The sequence below is a fragment of the Camarhynchus parvulus genome, chromosome 9 (genome assembly GCF_901933205.1).
Source record: "Camarhynchus parvulus chromosome 9, STF_HiC, whole genome shotgun sequence".
NCBI lineage: Eukaryota > Metazoa > Chordata > Aves > Passeriformes > Thraupidae > Camarhynchus > Camarhynchus parvulus.
The window spans coordinates 21,037,568-21,058,074 of record NC_044579.1 but is presented as its reverse complement, the minus strand read 5'-3'; the positions used below and the strand labels follow the sequence as shown (position 1 = coordinate 21,058,074).

General features: G+C 46.1%; 1 protein-coding gene across 2 annotated transcripts; it reads left to right on the top strand.

Annotated features, from left to right (window-relative positions):
* Nucleotides 1-643: 643 nt before the first annotated feature.
* UBE2G2 (ubiquitin conjugating enzyme E2 G2) lies at nucleotides 644-20,185 on the top strand. Of its 2 annotated transcripts, XM_030954722.1 has the most exons (6): nucleotides 644-737; nucleotides 6,088-6,123; nucleotides 6,210-6,255; nucleotides 11,492-11,610; nucleotides 15,070-15,210; nucleotides 17,011-20,185. In XM_030954722.1, the coding sequence occupies exons 1-6, from the start codon at nucleotides 695-697 to the stop codon at nucleotides 17,121-17,123; spliced, it is 498 nt and encodes a 165-aa protein (XP_030810582.1). In that variant the 5' UTR covers nucleotides 644-694; the 3' UTR covers nucleotides 17,124-20,185. The 2 variants fall into 2 exon arrangements, with proteins under 2 accessions (XP_030810582.1, XP_030810581.1); XM_030954721.1 differs by lacking the exon at nucleotides 644-737 and having other exon boundaries at nucleotides 5,614-6,123.
* Nucleotides 20,186-20,507: the final 322 nt, after the last annotated feature.

The following is a 20,507-nucleotide window of genomic DNA, read 5'->3' as shown; positions in this document are numbered from 1 at the left end:
TCTCTGGGCACTGGAAGTCTGTGGCCTCAGGTTTCTTTTTAATATCTCTTTTTGGTATATAAACTTGGTAAATGAGAGGGGGGAAATGCCTTTTAATGTCACCAAACTGTGCAGAAGAGCTAATAAGTGAGGAGAGGCATTTAGGTGTCTTCAAAATAATAATAATAAACGGCTGTCCTGCCCCTCCAGCCTTGCAGAGGTTTAATTATTTGCGTGGTGGTTTGGGCTCCGTGAAGCCCGTTCCAGAGGAATTTTAACTCAGGCCGTCCTGCTGCTCCATGGAATCATCCCCAGCCTTTTCTCTTTCTATTTGTTCACGTTAGCTCGCTGAAATTTGGCTGGAAAGGCTCCTGTTCCCCTCTCCAGGGTGGCGGTAGCTGGGGTGGGATATCGCGGATCCCCTCCGGGACTCGGGCCGGGCTCTCCGCTCTCTGTGCAGGAAAGGCCCTGTGGGGGCTGCTCCGGCTAATCCGCCCCACACTACTCCCGCTCCATGGGACATTTTGCGGATTCTCCTGCATCCTCCCTGTCATTTCCCACAGGGAACTCCCGAGGTTTTCCTGCTCCGCCTGCTATCGGCGGGAGGACCGGCCGCTACCATAGAGGCGATCGGGCGGATAGAGCGCCGCCCTCCGCCCCGCCCCGCCGGCGGCCGCTCCGGCCGCGCACCCGGAAGCGGCGGCGGGGCCGCGCCATGGCGGGGACGGCGCTGAAGCGGCTCATGGCCGAGTACAAGCGTGAGTGGCGCTCCCTGGGCCCCTGGCGCTGCCTTCACAAAGGGGAGCGCTCCCAAAGCCCGGGAGGGCCCGCGGGCCGGGCGGGGCCGGGACGGCCGCTGGGCAGGCCGGGCCGCGGGCCTCGCCGTGCCCTGGGTCCTCTCTGCCTCCGTACAGAGCTCCCGGGGCGGGCTGAGGGTCACGGGCGGGCACGGGGCACTGCCCGCTCTGAGGGGGCTGTGGGAACGGCGTCCTGTCCCCTCTCCCGCCAGGACACCGAGGGGACAGCTCGGTGTGCGGGTGACACCTCTGGGATTCCGCGGCTCCAGGATCTTAGTCAGGGGGAGGCTGGGAACCCTGGGCAATTGGCCAGTTATTTTGGTGTTTTTCCCTGTTCAATTTTCCAGATGGAACAGATACAGGTATGGAAATCTCTGTTGCAGAGCTCTGTTATTACAACAAAGGTAATTCGAGGTGTTTGTCGGGGCAGATCCTTCTGGTTGTGGCTACCCCATCCCTGGAAGTGTCCAGGGCCAGGTGGGACAGGGCTTGGGGCAGGCTGGGCTGGTGGAAGGTGTCCCTGCCCATGGCAGGGGTGAAATGAGATGGAGACTTCAAGGTCCCTTCCAACTTGAATGATTCTGTAATTCTGTGAAGTCCTTAATGGAAGCCAAGTGGTTAGTAAAGGGATTTAAATTTTAATTTAGTAGTGAAAGACATAGACTTGTTTGTTTAAAAACCACTGTGGGATGTGGCTGCAGGGGGTGGCTGCAGTGATGCTGACCACAGGGACCAGAGGCCAGACCTCTGGGAATCCCAGAGCTTCTGGGATGGCTCATCTGCACCCTGATGGGTTTGAGGCATGCCTTTTGTTGGCAAGAAATACTTGTTTGTGTACCTAGGTGCTTTTGGGCTTTAATGCTCTGGCTTTTATTTACAGCAAGGAAGTAGAATGGAGAAATGTTTGGTGAGGCTGGAGGGAGCAGGGCTGTAAGAACAGACTCTGTGCTCCAGGGAAGGTCACTTCCTGTGCTCTGTCCAGGGGCAGGGACTTGTTTCTGTCATCATTCAGTGGAATGATGTGTGAGAGACAGTATTTGTAGACACACATTCCTGCCAGCTCTGTGCCTGTTCTCAGGCTGCTCTGAGCTCTCTGAGCTGAGCTGTCACACAGGGTTTGGGCAGCCAGGTCTCCCCACCCAGCTGGGGCTGGTGAGTGGCTGAAGTTTGTGCTGACAGTGTGTGCCCTAGAAATCTGCATTTTCCTGTTGTAATCCAGAGGCAGTGACCTGACAAACAACCACAGAAAGTCTTGGCACTGCTTCTGTCCTCTCGTATCAATGCCCTAAGTCTCAAAAAAGCATCTATGATCCTTTGTTGTTTAGGAGCACAGAGGTCTTACTGGAGTGTCTTGTATGAACAAAATCTTTAGGAAAAATGATACTAAATGATCTCAGAAAGATTTTGACTTAATACCACAGGCAGGCAGGAGGTGAATCTTCTCTGCCTAGTTTCCCAGGGTAACAGTAGTCATGAACAGAGATAATGTTTTGTCTGTGATCTGCATTTACAAGCACTTTCCCATGCCCAATAAAACACAGTGTTGTATAAAATGAATGTAACTGGCAGTGGCTAGTGCACAGTGCTTTCTGGAAACCTGAGCTGCAGGAGTGCAGTAAAACAGACATCTGGGTGTCTGTGGATTCCCCTCTGCTGCATGTTTGTTATTTTCCTTTAGCACAAACCCCAGAATCAAGCCTGATTTACAACCTTTCCCTCGTGTCTCTGTAAAGATTGGCAGTTAATTGTAGCTCTGCAGAATCTCTTAGCCCTGTAGAGATTTCCAGCTAAAGTTATCATGAAAAATAAAACTAGCTCCTGGTTGGAGGTAGTTCTGCTGCCTCTTTCTGCAGAGAAGGAGCAAGTCCTGCCTTGGGACAGGGCTGGAGTCTGAGGTTCAGCTCAGTGTGACATTTCTCCCTCCTGATGATGTGTGTTGCCTGGGTGAATGTGGGCCTGGGAATGGTTTTCAGTGACCCTCTCCTGCCTGCTCACCTTGGGTGAAATCTTGTGTGTGTTATCTACAAAGTTATGGACACATCTTTTTTCTTTACTTTCCCTCTTCTCCTCTATCTCTTCCCTTTAGTTACTTCTAGTTGTGACAGTGTGGCACTCAGTGCCCTGCTGCTGGGTGTATTTTCCTTACCAGACTTCTAATTCTTTCCATTTTTTCCATTTTTTGTCTTTCATCTCTTTATCTGTGCACGCCCACACTCTGTTTAAGTCTTAATTTAAAGATTAATCGTTTCCTTCTGTGAAAAATTCTTGACATTGTGGGGAGTTTCTACCTGTTGGAGCCCAGATATATTACTGCATTTTGGGAGAGGCTGTGGAATTGCACTGGTTTTCTTTCCTTTTGAAGAAGGAGGGGAAGCTGTGGACATCCAGATGACACAGATTTGGTTTCTTGTCCTCATTTAGATCTTTGCATGTTTGACTTTTTGCTTTCTCAGATTTACTATCTACTCTGCCAGAACTAGTTTGGCTAAAGCTTTGAAAAAAAAATCAGATATAAAAAAGGGCATGATTTTTATTAGAGTGTGTGCCTGTTGTTAATTCTAGATGTATAATAGTATTAAAGCCTGACCTAAGTCTCTCAGGAGCTTATATTTGTGAGAGTTAAAAGATGGAAGCTTTATTTTTCTGTGTTTACTGTTTCTTGAAGTAAAGAAACGGTATCAGATCTTGAAAATGTCTTGTGCTGGTTGAAATTTCAAGTGTAAAATGGGTCACTCTGGAAGAATTAAATCTCTAGAGACCTGAGAACTGCAGTGCCTGATTGTATGCACTGGATTTCCTTCCTGTTTGTGTACCTGCCTGTTTGTAACAGGCAGCAGGGCAGTGGATTGTAGAGCCAACAGGTTTCTTTGGAAGTGCTGTCAGGTTGAAAATAAAAGATTTATGTTAATTGTGAGATTTGGGAAGTCACAGAAATAATAAACTTTCTGAACCTGGCAGGGCTTCAGTGGGTACCTCCCATCCTTAGTGCCTGGGGAGAGTTGTGTGGAGCCAGAAGAAAACTGACTGCTCTTCTCAGTACAGATGCTGTCAGATACTGATGTGAGCACATACCCATAATATTTCCTGAGTCCTGGGCTTTTAATCCCCTTGCAGATTTTAGGAAACATTCTGTTAAACTTCTCTTTTAAGGATGATCTCAGTCTCATCAGTGCTTAACCAAGATGTGTTTTCAGTTCTCCTGAGAACCATCTCCAAGGTGGAATTGGCTGATAATGACTCCACAAAGAGCAGTGAAATGAAAAGGAAGGGGCTGGTTGTGTGTGCAGAAACCTGCCCTGAATTCCTGATAGAAGCATCACACTTGTCTGCTGTCAGCTCTGTTTTAAACTCACAAGATCTGGCTCTGCTCCCAGGGAACAAATAAAAAGTTGCACCTGGGGAGGTTTAGATTGGCTATTATGGAAAATTTCTGCACTGAGTGGGACTCTTTGGCCTCGCTGCTCTGTCAGAGTCACTCTGCATGTGATCAGAGCACTGGTTTTGGCCTTTCACTGCTTTCTGCTGCTCACTTACAAATAACTGGACACCTCCCTGACATTCCATTGGAGTGACCCTGCTTTGGAGACTCTGGTGAGCTGTAGCAGCTGATGCTGTGTCAGCTCCTAGTGCTTCATGTTCATCTGGGCTCTCAGTTTCCTTTTGAACAGCTCTGGGGAAGTCACAGGGTAGGATGTCACCATTCCCATGGAGACCTTTCTCAGTGATCATGTGCAGCCACTCAAAATCAAAGCTCCTGTGCCCCTGAGTGCCCAGATATTGCTTTACCTGATCCTTGAGGATGGAAACCTTTCTCTGAGGGGGGAGCTGAGCAAGGAAGTGGAGACTGGAACCTCTGTCCTCATGAAGACCCTTTGCTCTGTGGCCTTTGGCTGTTTATTCCCATTGCCCCTGTTCTCCTTGGAGTGCTGTATGACACAATTCCATGTGGCTGCCCACCTCAGGGACTACTGCCAGCTTTTCCAGGGAAACATCAGAAGGATTTTCTTCTTAGAGAGAACCACAAGATGGAGCAAAATGATTCCAGGAGCTCCTGTGTTTGACATCTCCCTCTTTCTGTCTAAAAACATCAACAAGAAAAGCTATTGGAGACCCACTGTGAAGCTGGAAAAACCTGCCAGGGAATGCCAGGACGTGTGGAAAACAGCTGGGCTGACTTTCAGTCTGCTGCTGGGCTTTGGAACTTCAGAGAGGGCTGTGCCAAGGTTAAGGGCACTCAGAGGAAACTGAAGATCTCTCCTGGCAATGCATCTCAGCATCTTCTTTGAATGCTGCACTAAAGGAGCTGTTGTAAGACAGAAATCTGTTCTGTGCAGCACTCCCCATAAAGCTTTCACCTACAGCCTGAACAGAAATTGGGTCAAGTGTCTCTGGCTGTGTTCTGTGTGTTACTGAGGTGCTCCAGAGGCCATTGATGAGGCAGCACTGCTGGATAAGCAGCTGGGAGTGTCACCTCCTGCCACCAGCTCCAGCAGCTGCCCCATGGCTCACTCAGAGCCCTGGGGTTGATGCTGAGCCCCTAGGAACTGGTTGCCTGTTTGTGGCTGAGCTGTGCCTCAGCTGCTGCTGCCTCCCTGCAGAACATCAGAACCTAGAAACTGATGGTCAGTCCACTAGATAGAGAAAATCTGGTTGTTATTTTATCAGCACATGGTGTACTGGCCTTCAGGCGCTTGAGGTAAGGGGCTGATGCTGAAGATTGTTTCGTGAATTTGGAATTGTGTCAGTTTTCTAGAGAAAGTGAGGATTGATGGATCCAAACTTGCTGTGCAGCCATGGCTGTTTTATTGATGCTGATTTTTTTTTAACTCACATTTTCCAGGCCGTGCAGGAGGTTGGATTGAATTCTCATGTGTCTGTTTCTCCTGTTTTTGTGTCGTTCTGGGTTTTGCACTGAGGTGCATCAAACCTGAATGGTGCAGAGAGGTTACAGGAATACAAACTTCAGGCTGTTGTGGTATCCAGCAGATACCACAGAGGTGCAAGAATAGAGTGTTTCCCAGGCTTTGTGAATTGTTTTTGTCTCCCTTCTCAGGTTTAATTTATTGCCTCTGTGAAGAGAGAGGACTTGATGATCCCAGAGGTCTTTTCCAACCTAAACAATTCTGTGATTCCAAGGCTAGTTCTAGGAGCCTGAAAAACCCCAAAGTGCCAAATAATTTTGTTTAGAAGACTGTGCTGCATTAAGCAATGGTGGTGGGGCCCTTGTGCTAAGCCATGGCCACTCACACACCTCCTGAAATGCTTGGGCTCACAAATCACCTCAATCTTCCTTGTGTTTCTGTTTTTGCAGAGCTGACCCTGAACCCACCAGAAGGGATTGTGGCAGGTGAGGAGCTGAGCAGGGTTTGTGCCCTCTGGAGCTGTGACCTTGTGTTCAGGTAGCTCTGAGCATTGTTCTGTTCTCTTTCACAGGTCCCATGAATGAAGAGAACTTCTTTGAATGGGAAGCCCTGATCATGTGAGTTAAATTCTGTTTGGTGTCTGAAATCAGCAGTTGCTGTGATGAGCTTCTAGGAGAGCAGGAATGTACAAAAGGATTGTCAGTTCTGTAAGACATCAGCATTGGCCAGTCTTGGGCTGGAAATTCCTCTGATCCAAGCAGGGATTTAAATTTGGACTTTAAACAGAGGGACAGAGGCAGCATTGGTGATGTGTACAAACTTGTTATGATAACTTCTTGTACAGGTGTCATAATAACAAGCTCACAAATTTGTCAGGAATCCTAATTTGGGCTCCCTTGGATATATTTTGCATTTACAAACACTGTAAGAAACAAACAGTTGCTTGTAGATCACACATACCTGTTGGAACATTGCCTAACTGCAAGTGCAGGACAAGTCTTGAGTGGAGTAAAATACACAAATTATTAGTGACAGGAGAAAAAAAAAATCAATGTCTAAAATTAATTTATTTACTATTTTTTTATTGAAATATTGAAAGATTCTGATCAGAAAAAGTATTGAAATTAAAGTAAAAATTCTTTTGAAGTTCTTTACCCTTCATGAATCAGTTGGTGTTGTCAAGAGTTGGATGCAGTGGTTTTGTGTAGAAAAAGACTCACTCTTCTGTTGGTGAATAGCTCTGATCCTGACCTGCTGTGTTTTGGGGCTGATGAAAACTCCTTTACAAAGCTGTGTTCTCTCTCTTCCACTCCCCAGCTGATGGGTGTGGTTGTTGGTAGCAAAATTTGCCATAAAAAGACAAAATCCTTTTGCCCAGCATCTTACAGGGTGTCTTCTCTCTTTCTTGTGCTCCTACTCCTGCTGTACCTTCTTTGGGAACTTTGAGTACATGGAATAACTGGTGATTTTTACAAAATAAAGTTCTAAAATGCTAGAAGAGAGGGAAAAAGACGTTTGTCACTCACATCTGACAATTTATGCAAATGCTGCACAATTAAAAGATGAAGAAGCTCCAGACCACTGAGTCCACCTTGAAGCTGGTGATGTGTTGTTAGGGTGGATCCTGGCCCTGTATTTCAGGATTCCTTTGGTAAGAATTGGTGATTTCCTTTCCTTCAGCCAGGGCTGGGTTGTCCCAGAGGGCTCTGGGGACAGCAGGCAGTGGCTGTGACCCTGCTCTCTCTGTGCCTGCTGTGATCTGGGCAGGTTTTCCCTACAACCACCACTGCTGACTGGGGAGATTCTCAGCTGCTGTGGGTGGCAGAGCTTTCCTAGCTGGGTTTGCTTGGAATGTGTTGTCTAGGGATGAAAACCAAGATTTCTGTCTCTTGGGCTCAGGGGTGCAACCAATCCAAAAGCTGAGTTCCCTATTCCACACAAAGTGCCTGTGTGGGTGATGCTGCTGCATGGCTCTGAGTTATTTTAGACCTTGCTGAGTGGAGGTTTGGATTACCACTGCTTGTTTTGCTCATTGATGGCAAGAGTTGGCAAATGCCTCTGCTTATGTGCAGTGATTTCTCCTGGGATAACAGGTTGTGCTTCCTGGTAGCTCAGTTCCCTGAAAAGAAACACTTAGCATGGAAATTGGTTGTTCTGTTGCCTGACATCAGAGATTTTGGCTGCAGGGTCTTGGGCTTTCTGTGAGAGGCATAGTCAGCACATCTGCTTTGTAATGGGCCAGATTTCAGGTCAGACAGCTGTGATTGCTGGCAGTGTGGAAATCCCAGAGGGTTTAATGCACTTCTTGGAACATGGAAGGAAATTCCTGCTTATTGGTGCTTCCTCCTAGCAGAGCTGCTGTGGCTGAGTAGAGATTTCCTGAGGGACGCTCAGCAGTACTTCTGAATTGCCTAGAAAATACCTTTTCTGATGTTTCCTGTCACATCCTTAAAGAGCAGAGGAGCTGCTCTGCAGACTTGAAAGCCCTTTAAAGTGCTGAGTGTTGAGCTTCAGGTCTTTGTCAGCGTAAAATGAGAGGCGGAGGTGCTTTAATTTTGGTTTCTGCATTGTGTGTGTGTCATAATAAAGTTATATTTTAAGATCTGCTCAATTTTGAAGGTGTGATACAATAGAAACATGTTTACCCCAAACACATTTGGTTACTTTCATCTCTTTACAAATCTTGTTAGTAGCAGTGTTTACAATGCCTTTGGAAAGTAAATTACATGACTTGTTTGTATTTGTCTGTGGTGGTCTCCCTCCAGTGTTGTGTAATCTCAGATGTGCTGTGTGAGATTCAGGGAATGAGGCATGCAGATGAGAAAACAGGAGTAAAGCTGCCTTCAGATTTTTAGACAGATGAAGTGCAAATGGTAAGAAACATAATTGTGAAAAGAGCAGAATACTTTCTTTCCTTCACCCAATTTCTATAAAGCTAGAGCTTTATATAATGGCACATAACTTTAAAAAAAAAAGAGACCTAAGAGAAAAAAGACATCTCTCATTTATCCATTCAAAGGTAGGCTGGGTAATGTTACATAGATTGATGTAAGAGCTTGACTTGGAGATAAAACATTGCATTTTTAAATCATGGAAATAATCATTAGTTGTATCTCCAGTGTTCTTGTCTGCAGCAGCAGTGCTGGAAGAATGTGAAATACATAAATGTTAAGACCATAGTAAAATAAAGGAGAGAACAAATCTTACACTCCTAGAATTAATGTGATGGGCACAGAACTGATAATACCCATGTGAAAACCTTTCTGAAGACCAGAGGTGGGGAGCATTGTTGAAAGCCAGGTCTTTGCAACATCATTTCAGGAGACTTTGCCTTATGTTGCTCAATTCCCTGGTGCTGCATGAGGCCCTCCAGGCTGTGTTGTGTTCATGGATTTAACATTTCAAGGCCAAGTCTTGCCCTCTTTGGCTGGCAGGTACAAGTGTGTGTTGCTATTAAAGTTTATCCCCAAAAGACACAAAAGCATGCAATGGTTAAGAACTTTATTAGCCTAAAGATTGCTTGAAAACTAAACAGCATAAATTGAAGTCAACTTATCACAAAGCTGTTTAGAAAGGTAATTAGATCTATAATTAGGCTTATGACTTTTGTTTCCATTCCCCTTTTGGGCATCTGATGATTGTGGCGTTTGGTGTTTTTCCAGCATCTTTTCACAAATAAGCCATTTGCAAATGTATGTGAAGCTGTGATTATAGAATTAGAATCACAGAATCGTTAAGACATCAAATCCAACCATTCCCCAAGCCCTGACAAATCCACCACTAAACCGTGTCCCCAAGTGCCACATTCACATGGTTTTTGAATGCTGTCAGGGATGGTGACTCCACCACTGCCCTGGGCAGCCTGAACAACCCTTTGAGGGAAGAAATTTTTCCCAATATCCGACCTAAACCTCTCCTCTTGCAACTTGAGGCTGTTTCTTCTTGATTTGTCTCTTGTCTTCTGAGACAGAACCTGACTCCCACCTGGCTGCACCCTCCTGTCAGGCATTTGTAGAAGGTCCCTCCTGAGGAGCCTTTTCTCCAAACTCCCATTAGCTGCCCTCCTCAAGGTACTTCCCTCTCCAATTTGGAAGATACCCACCACTCTTTTCTCTGCTCCTGGAGGGCAGAGCTTCTCATTTTCATGCTTTGCCTTCTTGTCAGCTTTGAAATAACTGCAGAGCAGGGGGTGATTGCAGCAGCTGCCATGCTCTTACCTCCCTGGCCCTGCCAATGTCCTTTGTGAGCTAAAAGTGATGCTGTCAAGTTCAAATGCTGAGTGTTTTGTAGCTGCAAATGCTGTCTTGGATTAACTTTAATAATTTCTTTGAAGTTGATCCTGGCAGCGCTGAGTGGCTAAAACAAAAGCATTTTGCTCACATAATGCAGGGCCTAAAATGGAGTATGTTGGGTTGAGTGTATTTGACAGAAGAGCCCTTAAGGCTGTGGGTTTGCTCTCAAAACAGAACATAGACACCCACCAGCTTTTCAATGCCTGTATGTACATACTCTCAGAAGTTCAACAATAAGCCTTTAAAATGCAGCTGGAATTAAAATGGTCAGGAAAAAATGCATTCAGTTTACTCTCAGATGTGAATTGAATCCTGACTAAATTTAGGGAAAAAGCCAGAAAGGGAACAAAGTGGTTGAGACAGTTTAGCTTTCATTCTTGCAGAATGTTGGTGCATTTCTCTTACCTTACCTGCCAGTGTCAATATTCATGTTTAAATCACATAGTTCTTATGTTTATCTGCCAGCCAAGTCTTTTGAATCCCCAAGTTTGAGACAGTAAGTCTTCCAGTGCTTTAGGATTTGCTGCTCTCCAACTTTAATGTTCGTTCTGGCATGGAGAATGTGGACTGGATGGAGGAGGCATGAATATATTCCTAACCCTTATTTCCCAGACAGTGGAACCTTTGTTGGAACAGCCTTTTACTAAATACATGAGGTTTCCTTGGCAACAATTTTTGGTGCTGAAGCTTTTTCCGTCATCTTTCCAATCAAGGGAAATCATATTTGTGTTACAACTTCCAGATGGTTCATCAAGTTTGAGTAAATCATGGCTAATGATTTATTACTTGTTTTTTGCTCACAAATAACTTGGTTTTTGCTCACTTTCCACAAGTGTTTTATGTAGGCAGGGTAAAATAGTTGTCTTTATGTTCTCAACTCTGCTGCACTTTGAACTAGATTCTGAACACAATAAGGAAATGTTTCTACAAGAGCCCTGATGAAGCCATTTGTTCTCCACCTGCACTGGAGGGAGGGCAGACTCAATAGCTGAAGTCTGCAAAGACACATTGTTGTCCTGCATCTCTTCTGGCAATTATGGCCTCTGAGCTGTGTTTTTATTTTTACAAACCTTTGCTGTGCTTTCTGCATCAGACAGTGATAAGTGTTTGTGTGGTTGTGCTAGATACTGGCGGTTGGGATCTCTGTGGCATTTATAAATTAATTTTGAGCTCCAGCATTTGACATCTCTGTCTTGCAGAGCGTAACAGTATCTTCAAAGGCACAGGAGTCCCACACCTGCCTCTGCTTTCGCTTGACGTGCAGACACTCAAATCCTGGAACATGCCTTGGAGCCAGATACTCCAATTATATCCAGACACACCCTGCTAATTAAACAGTGTTGTGACCTTCCTAGTAATTTAGCATGCAAGCTTTGATTTCCCCCTTGCCTCCCAAGCCTCATATTTGGATTTAAGTTTATGAGGTGTGGGGTAAGAGCACCTTAACTCTTTGTTTCCTGGAGAAGATGATGTAACCCATGCCTCAAACATCTCATTAGACAAGAATTTGGCTGAAAGAGCTGTTTAAAACTTTGGTGCATAACATTTTATCTGTTTCTAGGGGTCCTGAAGACACCTGTTTTGAGTATGGGGTTTTCCCTGCTATCCTGAGTTTCCCGCTGGATTACCCGCTGAGCCCTCCCAAGATGAGGTTCACCTGTGAGATGTTCCATCCCAACAGTGAGTCTGATGCAGCAGGATGCACAGGGGGGTGGGTTGCTTGTGCAGCTTAAAAAGAAATTTTTGCAGCAGGAGATCTGGCATCCTTCCCAAGGGTGGTTCTCTCTCTTCCCAACCTTGAGCAGGCAGCACGAGCATTCAGCTGCCCAACAGTTTTGCTCTGTCTTAGGCTCCTTTTATCTTTATCCCATTATTCCTCATAAAAAATTTGCTCATCCAGAAAGGATTCCAGCAAATTCCATGCCTTTAAATCTTCTGTACAGGATGTGAGACTTAGTGAATTAATGCAGGCTCTTTCCAGACACAGAATCATAGAGTATGCTGAGTTTGGAAGGACCCATCAGGATCATGGTGCTCAACCCCTGGCCCTATGCAGGAAACCCCAAGAATCCCACCACGTGCCCGAGAGCCTTGTCCCAACACACCATGAACTCACTCTTGCTCTACGGCTTGTATTTAGGTATTTTGGTGTTATTTTAATGACTGAAAAGTTGTTCATGGGTGCAGCTTTATTAGTCAGCATGGCTTTTGCCCCATGAAATCACAGGTTTAACATTTCTGAGGGGATCTCTCTGAAGTACAGTGCTCTGTCCGAGCAGACAACACATTTACAGGTGTTTAATATTAAGACTTTCCTGGCCTTTGCTCTGTGATACTGATTGAGTTAGAGACCTTTTCCAGCCTTAGTGAATCTGTGATGGTGACAATATTATCTGAAGACTCTTCAGTGGGAGTAATTGCAGTGACAAGAAATACAGTTAACAAGTTTGAGCCCTGGACATGAAAAAACCTTAAGTTTTCTTTAAAAACCCTTAGGGTTCCTTAAGGAAAAGGCAAATGCTGTTCTCCTGCCTAGTGCTGCCTCTTCAGCTGACATTCTTGCACTTGGAAAACACAGGTCATAATCTCAGCTGGCAGTCCATTTATTTCACCCTACATACAAGGAATTTTGCAATTTCTTGAAGTTTCTCTGTTATTCCTTTCTGGAAGCACCACCTGTGCAGGTTCTTACCCATTTAATCCACATCTTTGTTCTCCTGTGGAGGACACACCTGCATGTCACAGCATAGAACTGTGTGGACATGCCCAAGGCGTTGTGGCATCACCTCTGGAGCTCTGATGTCACCACAGGGCACTTTGGCACTTGGAGGCAGTGTGGCCATGTCAGCACCTTGCTCCAGCTGGACTAATTTACCCAAACTTCTTGTCAGGACTGGTCTCCCTGAGCAAATCCTTGTCCCTGCAGCTCCAGCTGTGGCCTTGGCTTGAGGTTCACTGCTTGCAGCTGTGTTGTGTGCAGCACTGCCAGGAGGAGTGGGGTGTGGAGAAGCACAAATTGCCTGACTCCTGTGTTAAAGAGTGGCTTTACACATGGGTGTTTCTTCCATGGGATAATTGGAACACGCTGGATGGTCAGCTCAGCTCTTTAAAGCCCTGTGTCTCTGAGTCTTCTTAATCTGAAGCTGAGATCACCTGAAGCAGACACTTGAATCTTCTCAGCTGGGGTTGTGGTGGGCTGCTTCTACCCAGAAAGGGGTGGCTGGGCTGTGCTTTTTCTGTTTATTTCTCCCCCTGTGAGAAATCACAGGGAAAATGTTTAAAAAGTCTGCTGTGTCTCCTCATCTTTGCAGTTTATCTTATGTCAAGGGGGAATGGGGATACCACAGAACTGTTTTCTGTTATATTAAAATGTCCTTGGATACTCTGGCAAAAGTAACTAAGTAGTGATGAATGGCATAGCTTGCATTGGCACTGAGCATCCCTGTGGGGAGATCACAGGATCATGGGTGCTTTGGGAAGGATTGCTGGAAGAGACATTAAAACCCATCCTGTTCTACCTCCTGCCATGGGCAGGACACCTTCCACTATCCCAGGTTGCTCCAAGCCCTTTCCAGCCTGGCCTTGGACACTTGCAGGGATCCAGGGGCAGCCACAGCGTTTCTGGGCACCCTGTGCCTCACCACCCTCACAGGGAGCAATTCCTTCCCAATATCCCATTAACCCTGCCCTCTGGCAGTGTGCAGCCATTGCCCCTTGTCCCCAGTCCCTCTCCAGCTCTCCTGGAGCCCCTTTAGGCACTGGAAGGGGCTCTGGAGTCTCCTGGAGCTTTCTCTTTCCCAGGCTGAGCACTCCCAGCCTGTTCCTGGGGCATCTCTCTGTGGCTTCCTTTGGACTCGTTCCAACAGCTCCACGTCCTCAGGTTGGGGCCCCACAGCTGGACAGGGGTGGGTCTCACCTGAGCAGAGGCAGAGGAGATCCATACATCTTCCTGCAATCAGCCTTTGATGTCCTGACTGTGCTGCTGTGTTCCAGCTGTTTTAAATGAGGCACTGCGCAGGAACAGGAGTGAAATCCCTTCTGCCAGTGGGTTCCTGGCTTGCAGGAAGTGCTGATTCAGCACCTGCCCTGCTGTTTGCCCCTCTTCCAGCTATGGTTAGAGCAGCTCCAGTCCCCAGCCTGGGGCTGCAGGAAGGACTGTAAATAAATGTGCTCCACAGTACTTACATGCTTGGGCATAGCTGTGGGTGAATGGAAGGAGCTGGAAATGAGCACAGCTGCTTCCAGCAGTCATTCCCACTTTTTGTTTTGTCTTGCTTTCCTGGCAATGGCACCAGCTTGGTCACCCAAGGAATAGAATCCCTGAAATTATTGCATTAAAATTGTCATTCCTCAGGAGCCTGCCATGCAGGAGAATTAGGCCATGTTGGTCGAGCAGTGGTTTTTTTTTTGAGTTGCCTCTTCAGCCTTTGTTTGGTTTCATTACCAAGTCAGTGGAGTCCAGTCTCTGTGAAGACAACTTGTACTGTTACTTTTGCTAAAGGTGGGAGGGGAAGCACCTGGATCCTTAATTCATAGGTTTCCTTCTTTCCAGGTGCTTTAATGCAGCTGAGCTTTAAGCAAAAAAAAAAAAAAAAAGTAGTGGGAATTCTTCTGATTGCACTTCAGTAATGTTCAAAAAAAGATCAGTTCTACTGTTCATAATATATTTAACATAACACTTTGTTTTTTCTCATGTTTATAATATATACAACATAACACTTTTCCCTCCTTTGTGCAATCCTTTTCATGGTCACAGTCCAGTGGAGGACTCTGATGTGCATTCAGTGCATTCATTTCCATTTAAATGGGACTGGTTACCTGCTTGGAGCTGTGTCTGTGCAGGAATTCTTGCCTTATTCCACCAGGCTGCATCATTCTTTTTTTCCATGGAGCCTTTCACTGGTTATTAAAAGACACAAATGCTCCCAGCAGGCACTTTGGGAAGGAGTTGCTTAAAGAAGATTTGCCCTGAGGTTTTGTTTTTCACATTTTGTGTCCTCTTGCTTATAGAGGAAATTTAAACCTGGATTTAGTTTTAATCATAGAAGAGCTAAGCCTTAAGGCTGCTCTATGTCCAAGAGATGGAGATGCTGATCATTTCCACTAAGTAACAAGCAATCCTGTGTGCTTTTTGTGCAGTTTACCCAGATGGGAGAGTGTGCATCTCCATCCTTCACGCTCCTGGGGATGACCCCATGGGCTACGAGAGCAGCGCGGAGCGGTGGAGCCCCGTGCAGAGCGTGGAGAAGATCCTCTTGTCTGTTGTCAGCATGCTGGCAGGTGAGCACTGCTGTCCTGGCAGCCCTTCCTGAGTGCAGCCTCTTGCTTTTTGCCTTGTTCACTGAGCAAAGCACATGGAAAGCTGCTCAGCAGCAGCCACAGTTCTTAAAGCCTTGGGATTTGTTTATTTATTTGTGAACCTCTGAGAAGGGCTGGAAAAAATGCAACTGAATTAGTAAGGGGGGTTACTGCAAGGCTTTCCTTCCAGGTTGGTAGCACCTGGGACAGTAGAGATGGGTCAGGTGGTCCCAGAGGCTCAGCTGGACAAAGCCCTCTCTGTATTTGCTGTGCTGTTCTTTATGTTTAAAGCTGTGGATTACAGCCTGTGTTGGGTTTGGCTTTGGCAGCTGAAGGGTTACCAGACCAAACCAGTACAGTAAACTGGAGTCCATGGCCTCTGGTTCAGAAGCCAGCACACTCTGTTTCTCTTTGTGGTTCCTAGCCTGGGAACGTGCCCCACTCTGCTGTCTCTGGTTCAGAGGAAGGCTTCTTGAGGAGAGACCCGGGGTGAAAAACTTTTTGTGGAGCCTTTCAGATGTTTTTTCCTAAATCTAACAAGGGCTGTGGATCAGCTCTGTCATGTACAGCTCTCTGAAAAATTTGCCATTTTCTAGAAGTGAACAGAGCCACTGAACTGCCTGAAGAGGGCAGAGCCATGTCCCTTAGAACTGGTTTTGAAGGATAAATGGATTTAGAAGCTGCAAAGTTGACCAAAGAGCAAGCAACAGATTCCTGCAAGGGGCTATTTTAGCTTTGGAATAGTATCCTGGAGTTGGGAAGCTGTGCAGACAAACAGTACCCACGGGATTCCCATTGCTTCCAAGAGCTTGGTTTGTGGTGCAGCCTCACCTGGACTGGGAAGGGTGCGAGCCACCTGGTCTCCTTCTTTGCCTCTGCATCCTGTTTTCCCATGGCTTTTGGAGAAATTAGGCTAAAACACCAGTGGTCAGCTTCTTTCAGGGCACTGGAGACCTCTGAGCCCTGGCTGTGCAGGTAGTGTAAGCCCAGGTTCACCAGGCTGGGGGATCTGCACATCTGCTGGCTTCTAAGGTGCACCATGTGGAGAAGGATGGAACCAGATACTGCCATGAACTGGGCTGGGGTGGGTGTGACTGCTGTGTCAAGGGAGGTGAGCAGAGTGTGGCAGTGCCTTCTGGAGCCCCAGGACACTGTCCTGCTGCCCACAGACCTTGTAAATCCTGGGTTCCAGCTCACCTCCATAAAAAACAGGGAGCCCCTGAGACTTCAGCACTCCATGTGCTTCATAAAGCATTCTGAAATCATCTGAATCAACATGAAAGATGTTGCAGAAGTGAAAGCATATTCTATGGGTTTCCTTGGATTGTTTTGTTGGTTTTTAATAGACCAAACCATCCCAACAAGGGACAGCCTGTTTGGGTGGCCTGCTTGGAGGCGCTTTGTGTCTGGGAAGCTGGAGAACAAGAAAAAACTGTTCTGCTGGGAGAAACACACGTTTTTAAAAGCCCTTGACAGTACTGGGGGTGCCACATTGTGTTGGCCATGTGCATGGTGGGGCTCCACTGCTGAAAGCACAAACAAAAGAAAGTCCTGCTCCTGTGCCACTTGTTTCTTGCCTAAACCCAAACTTGTTGTGATATCCTTTCTCTTGTGGTCAGTTAAATCAGAGCCTTCTGGGAATGCAGGAGCTGTCACTGGATTTGCTGTAGTGATGTTTCTGCAGTCTCAAGGAGGAGAAGTGTTTCAAAGCCCTGGGGAAGTGACATTGCTGAAGAAGCAAGAGGCTCCATTGCCCACCTACCTTTGTCTTTCTTGTTTCAGAGCCAAATGATGAAAGTGGAGCCAATGTAGACGCCTCCAAGATGTGGCGGGAAGACAGAGAACAATTTAACAAAATTGCCAAGCAGATTGTGCAGAAGTCACTTGGACTTTAAGCTCACAGAGAGACTGAAGTGTTTTGTATTTCTCTCCACCTGGAAATGAGCAGTGCTCAGTGCTGGTACCAAAAAGGAAAACTTTGTAAAACTATTGGCCTAGTTCTTATAATTCATTATTTATTTGCCATCTCTTTTCTTCCACTGCTCCAGAGAAGCCTCTAGTTCACTCACTAAATCGTGTGGAAAAGGGATTTAATAGTAGAGAAAAATACAGAGACAATGCTGTTTCAAAGGCTGCTTGTTTCTACCTTCCTTTGTGCTGTGGAAAGCCTGGAGATTTGGCAATCTGCAGCCCTCCCTCACCCATCTGCTGTTGGAGAGCAGTGCTGGTTTGGATCATCTGCTGGCAGAATTAGTTGTGTTTTTATAGGTAGCATTGCATCTGGAGCAGCAGTAGACAGGAATTACTCTATCCACTCTGTACTTGTTAGGTTAAGGGCAGCAGTTGCAGTCAGAGTGCAAGAGTATATTTGAAGAGTATAGTTAGCAGGAGAGGCTGTAAAGCAGGGCTGTAGTCAAGGTGTGTTAGCAAAGAAAGGAACTTTAGGGAGTGAGCTGTGAGGGCTGGCTGGGGGTCTGGAATGGCCTGGTGTTCCCATGTACCACTGTGAGTTTGTACTGAGCTTTTGAGTCACTGTTGGCTTGGCAGAAATCCCAAGAGCTGCTTTATTAGTCCTGGAGGACACTCAGTTGTAAACCTCACACTCAGAGGCACAAGGTGTGAAGGCTGCATTGTGCAAGGTCACCTGGGTGAGCTAGGTCGTTGGCAGCTGGAAAATCCAGTGAGGATGTTTTTGCTGTGCTGGGCATGTTCACAGCTCTGCAAGAATATCAGCTCGCTCTGGTGACATGTGAGTGTTGAGAGGATTTGGCACTGCTTTGCCATCACACCTGTCACCCATTTTCAGGTGAATGAGCCAAGGTGAGCATGATGGACTTAAAAAAATGACCTGTGACACTCTACACTGAGTGCTGTTGTGTATTAAACAGGAGCCAGAGAGGATGGGCCGTTTGCTCAGTGATGGCACTAGGTGTGCTTTGGACATTTGCAGTGTTGGAGCCAGTGTGCAGGGTGCAGGAAATACCAGCTGGTCAGTTCCTAAAACAGCTGAGGAGCCTCTGCTGACCTTTCTGCTTTGCAAGCCAATCTCATGTGTAAGTCCAAATTTCTCCAATTTACTACAAGCAATAACATGCCCATTGATAGCACATGGAATCCAATTTTGTTGGCAGCTTTAAATGGGCTAAATTTGACAAGGGCTGGTTTTTTGTTTTATTTTTTAAATGTGAAAAAGTGTGATGTGGAAGGAGTCACACCATGAAGAAAGCTTTACAGAGGTGATCGTGTGCATGTGTGCAGTACAACTGCTCAGCATTTCTGTCTTGCTGTCTGTGCTGCAAATCACACTTTGCCATTGTTGGGCACCTCTGGAGAGCTGTATTGCTACAACCTGCTGATTTTACCTCCTTGTAGAAATAATTGTGGCTTTGATGTCAGGGTGGAAGTGGGACTGGACATAGGTTGGGAGCAGAGATGATGAAATAGTGTTGTACCTAACTAGTATTTCAAGGCATACAGGAAAATGTAGCACTTTATGCAAACTGGGAGTGTTTTCTGGAGTAGAGGGAAGATTGTTCCTGGGAGTACTGCAGCCACCTTTGGGAACAACCCTGGAGAGCTGCAGGAGCCACTGCAGAAACACAGACAAGGCAAAAGTGGGGTTTGCTTAAGTGCTGAGTGTTTTTTTTTTCATGTGTGCTTGCTCATTATCTTGATTTTATGGTGGGATTTAGTCTGTATACTGAAAATAAAGTGCTTATATTTTCTCCTTTTAAAATGTATTGCAGTGGGTGTTGTGTATGAGTAACCACACAGCCAAGAGACCTGCTCCAAAGGGGTGGAAGGGTTCATTCTAACCCAGCTAAAACATGGCATACTTTAGCAGTGAAAGAGCTGACATGATTGCATGGACTTTCCAGGCAAATGTCTTGTCTCTAGTGCTGGCAGTGGCTGGGTAATTAAAAGAAAACAATAAAAATCTGACAGTGGGCAGATGTGGAGTATTTTATGTCATTATATCCATGTGTCTGGCCTAGGAAGTTCTTGTGAACATACAACAGGTGAATTCATTCAGAAAGTGCTGGTATCAGCACTTGGATTTGAGGAGGACACGTAGATCACAGAATCACTGAATGGTTTGGATGGGAACAGACCCTAAAGACCATCTAGTTCCAGCCCCCTGCCACAAACAGGGATAATTTCTACTCAAGCAGGTTTCTCAGATGCCCAGTTCCTTTTCAGAGTCCCCACAGTCCTCAAATCTTTGTTCAAAAGCAGAAAACCGTTATTTTTAAGTGACTGGCATGCAGTGGGCTTGCTGATGGGCATTTGAAGCCACCCAGTGACCATATCTACCTCTCAGTCTTAAAGGTGACAAAATGTGGGCAGAAGTTCACCTCAGAGCCCTGAAACTTGGTGTTGAGGTGAGAACTGTCCTACCTGGTGGCTGTTTACTCAGCTGAAGGCAGAGGGTGAGCATTTGTGCTTTTCAAAAGAAATTTGTTGCTCATTGTTATAATTTAGGAAGGAATTCCTCCCTGTGAAGGAAGTGAGGCCCTGGCACAGGCTGGAAATGTCCAAGGCCAGAGCTTAGAGCAACCTGGGCTAGTGGAAAGTGTCCCTGCCCATGGCAGGGGATGGAATGGGATGAGCTTTAAGGTCCCTTCCAACCCACACCATTCTGGAACTCTATGGAAGGTTTAAAGGTTGGATTCCCTATTTGCCAAAAAACCTTAAAACTTCATTATTCTGCAACAAACTGAATCCTTGCATAAAGCAGGAGGCTTCAGCTCCTGCAGGTGGGGAACACCTGAAGGTTAAAGCTTGTAAAGCTGCTGTGTAGCTCCTGGGATAGACTTCCCTGAAAGACTTAATTGTGTCCCTGAATGAGCACTCATGTTGGCAGGATGTGCAGTAGTGGCCAGTAGCAATGTTTTTCTGGGCAGTTGTCTTTTTTCAGCCTGAAACACTTACTATAAAACATGTTCCTCGGGGAGTGTCAGAGCTCTACAGGTGTTATGCATGTAGGTAAAGTATTAAAGATTTTTTTTTAAAAATCCTTTTCTCTGGATTGTATTTGCTTTTAGGCTTTTATATTAAAAAAAGAATCCTAACCAAACCCTCCAACAAAGCTATAAAAATGCAAGCAACATCCTCTGTCAATGCTTTGTGTATACACACATCCACACACGCTCACTGTTGTTTTTCCTTGGCACAGGGGCTGTGTCAGAACACACACAGTGGGCTGTGAGACATCCATTAACTGGGTTGGTGTGCCTTTGAAAGTGTGAGAGGCGTTGGAGCCACATGAAACGGCTGCA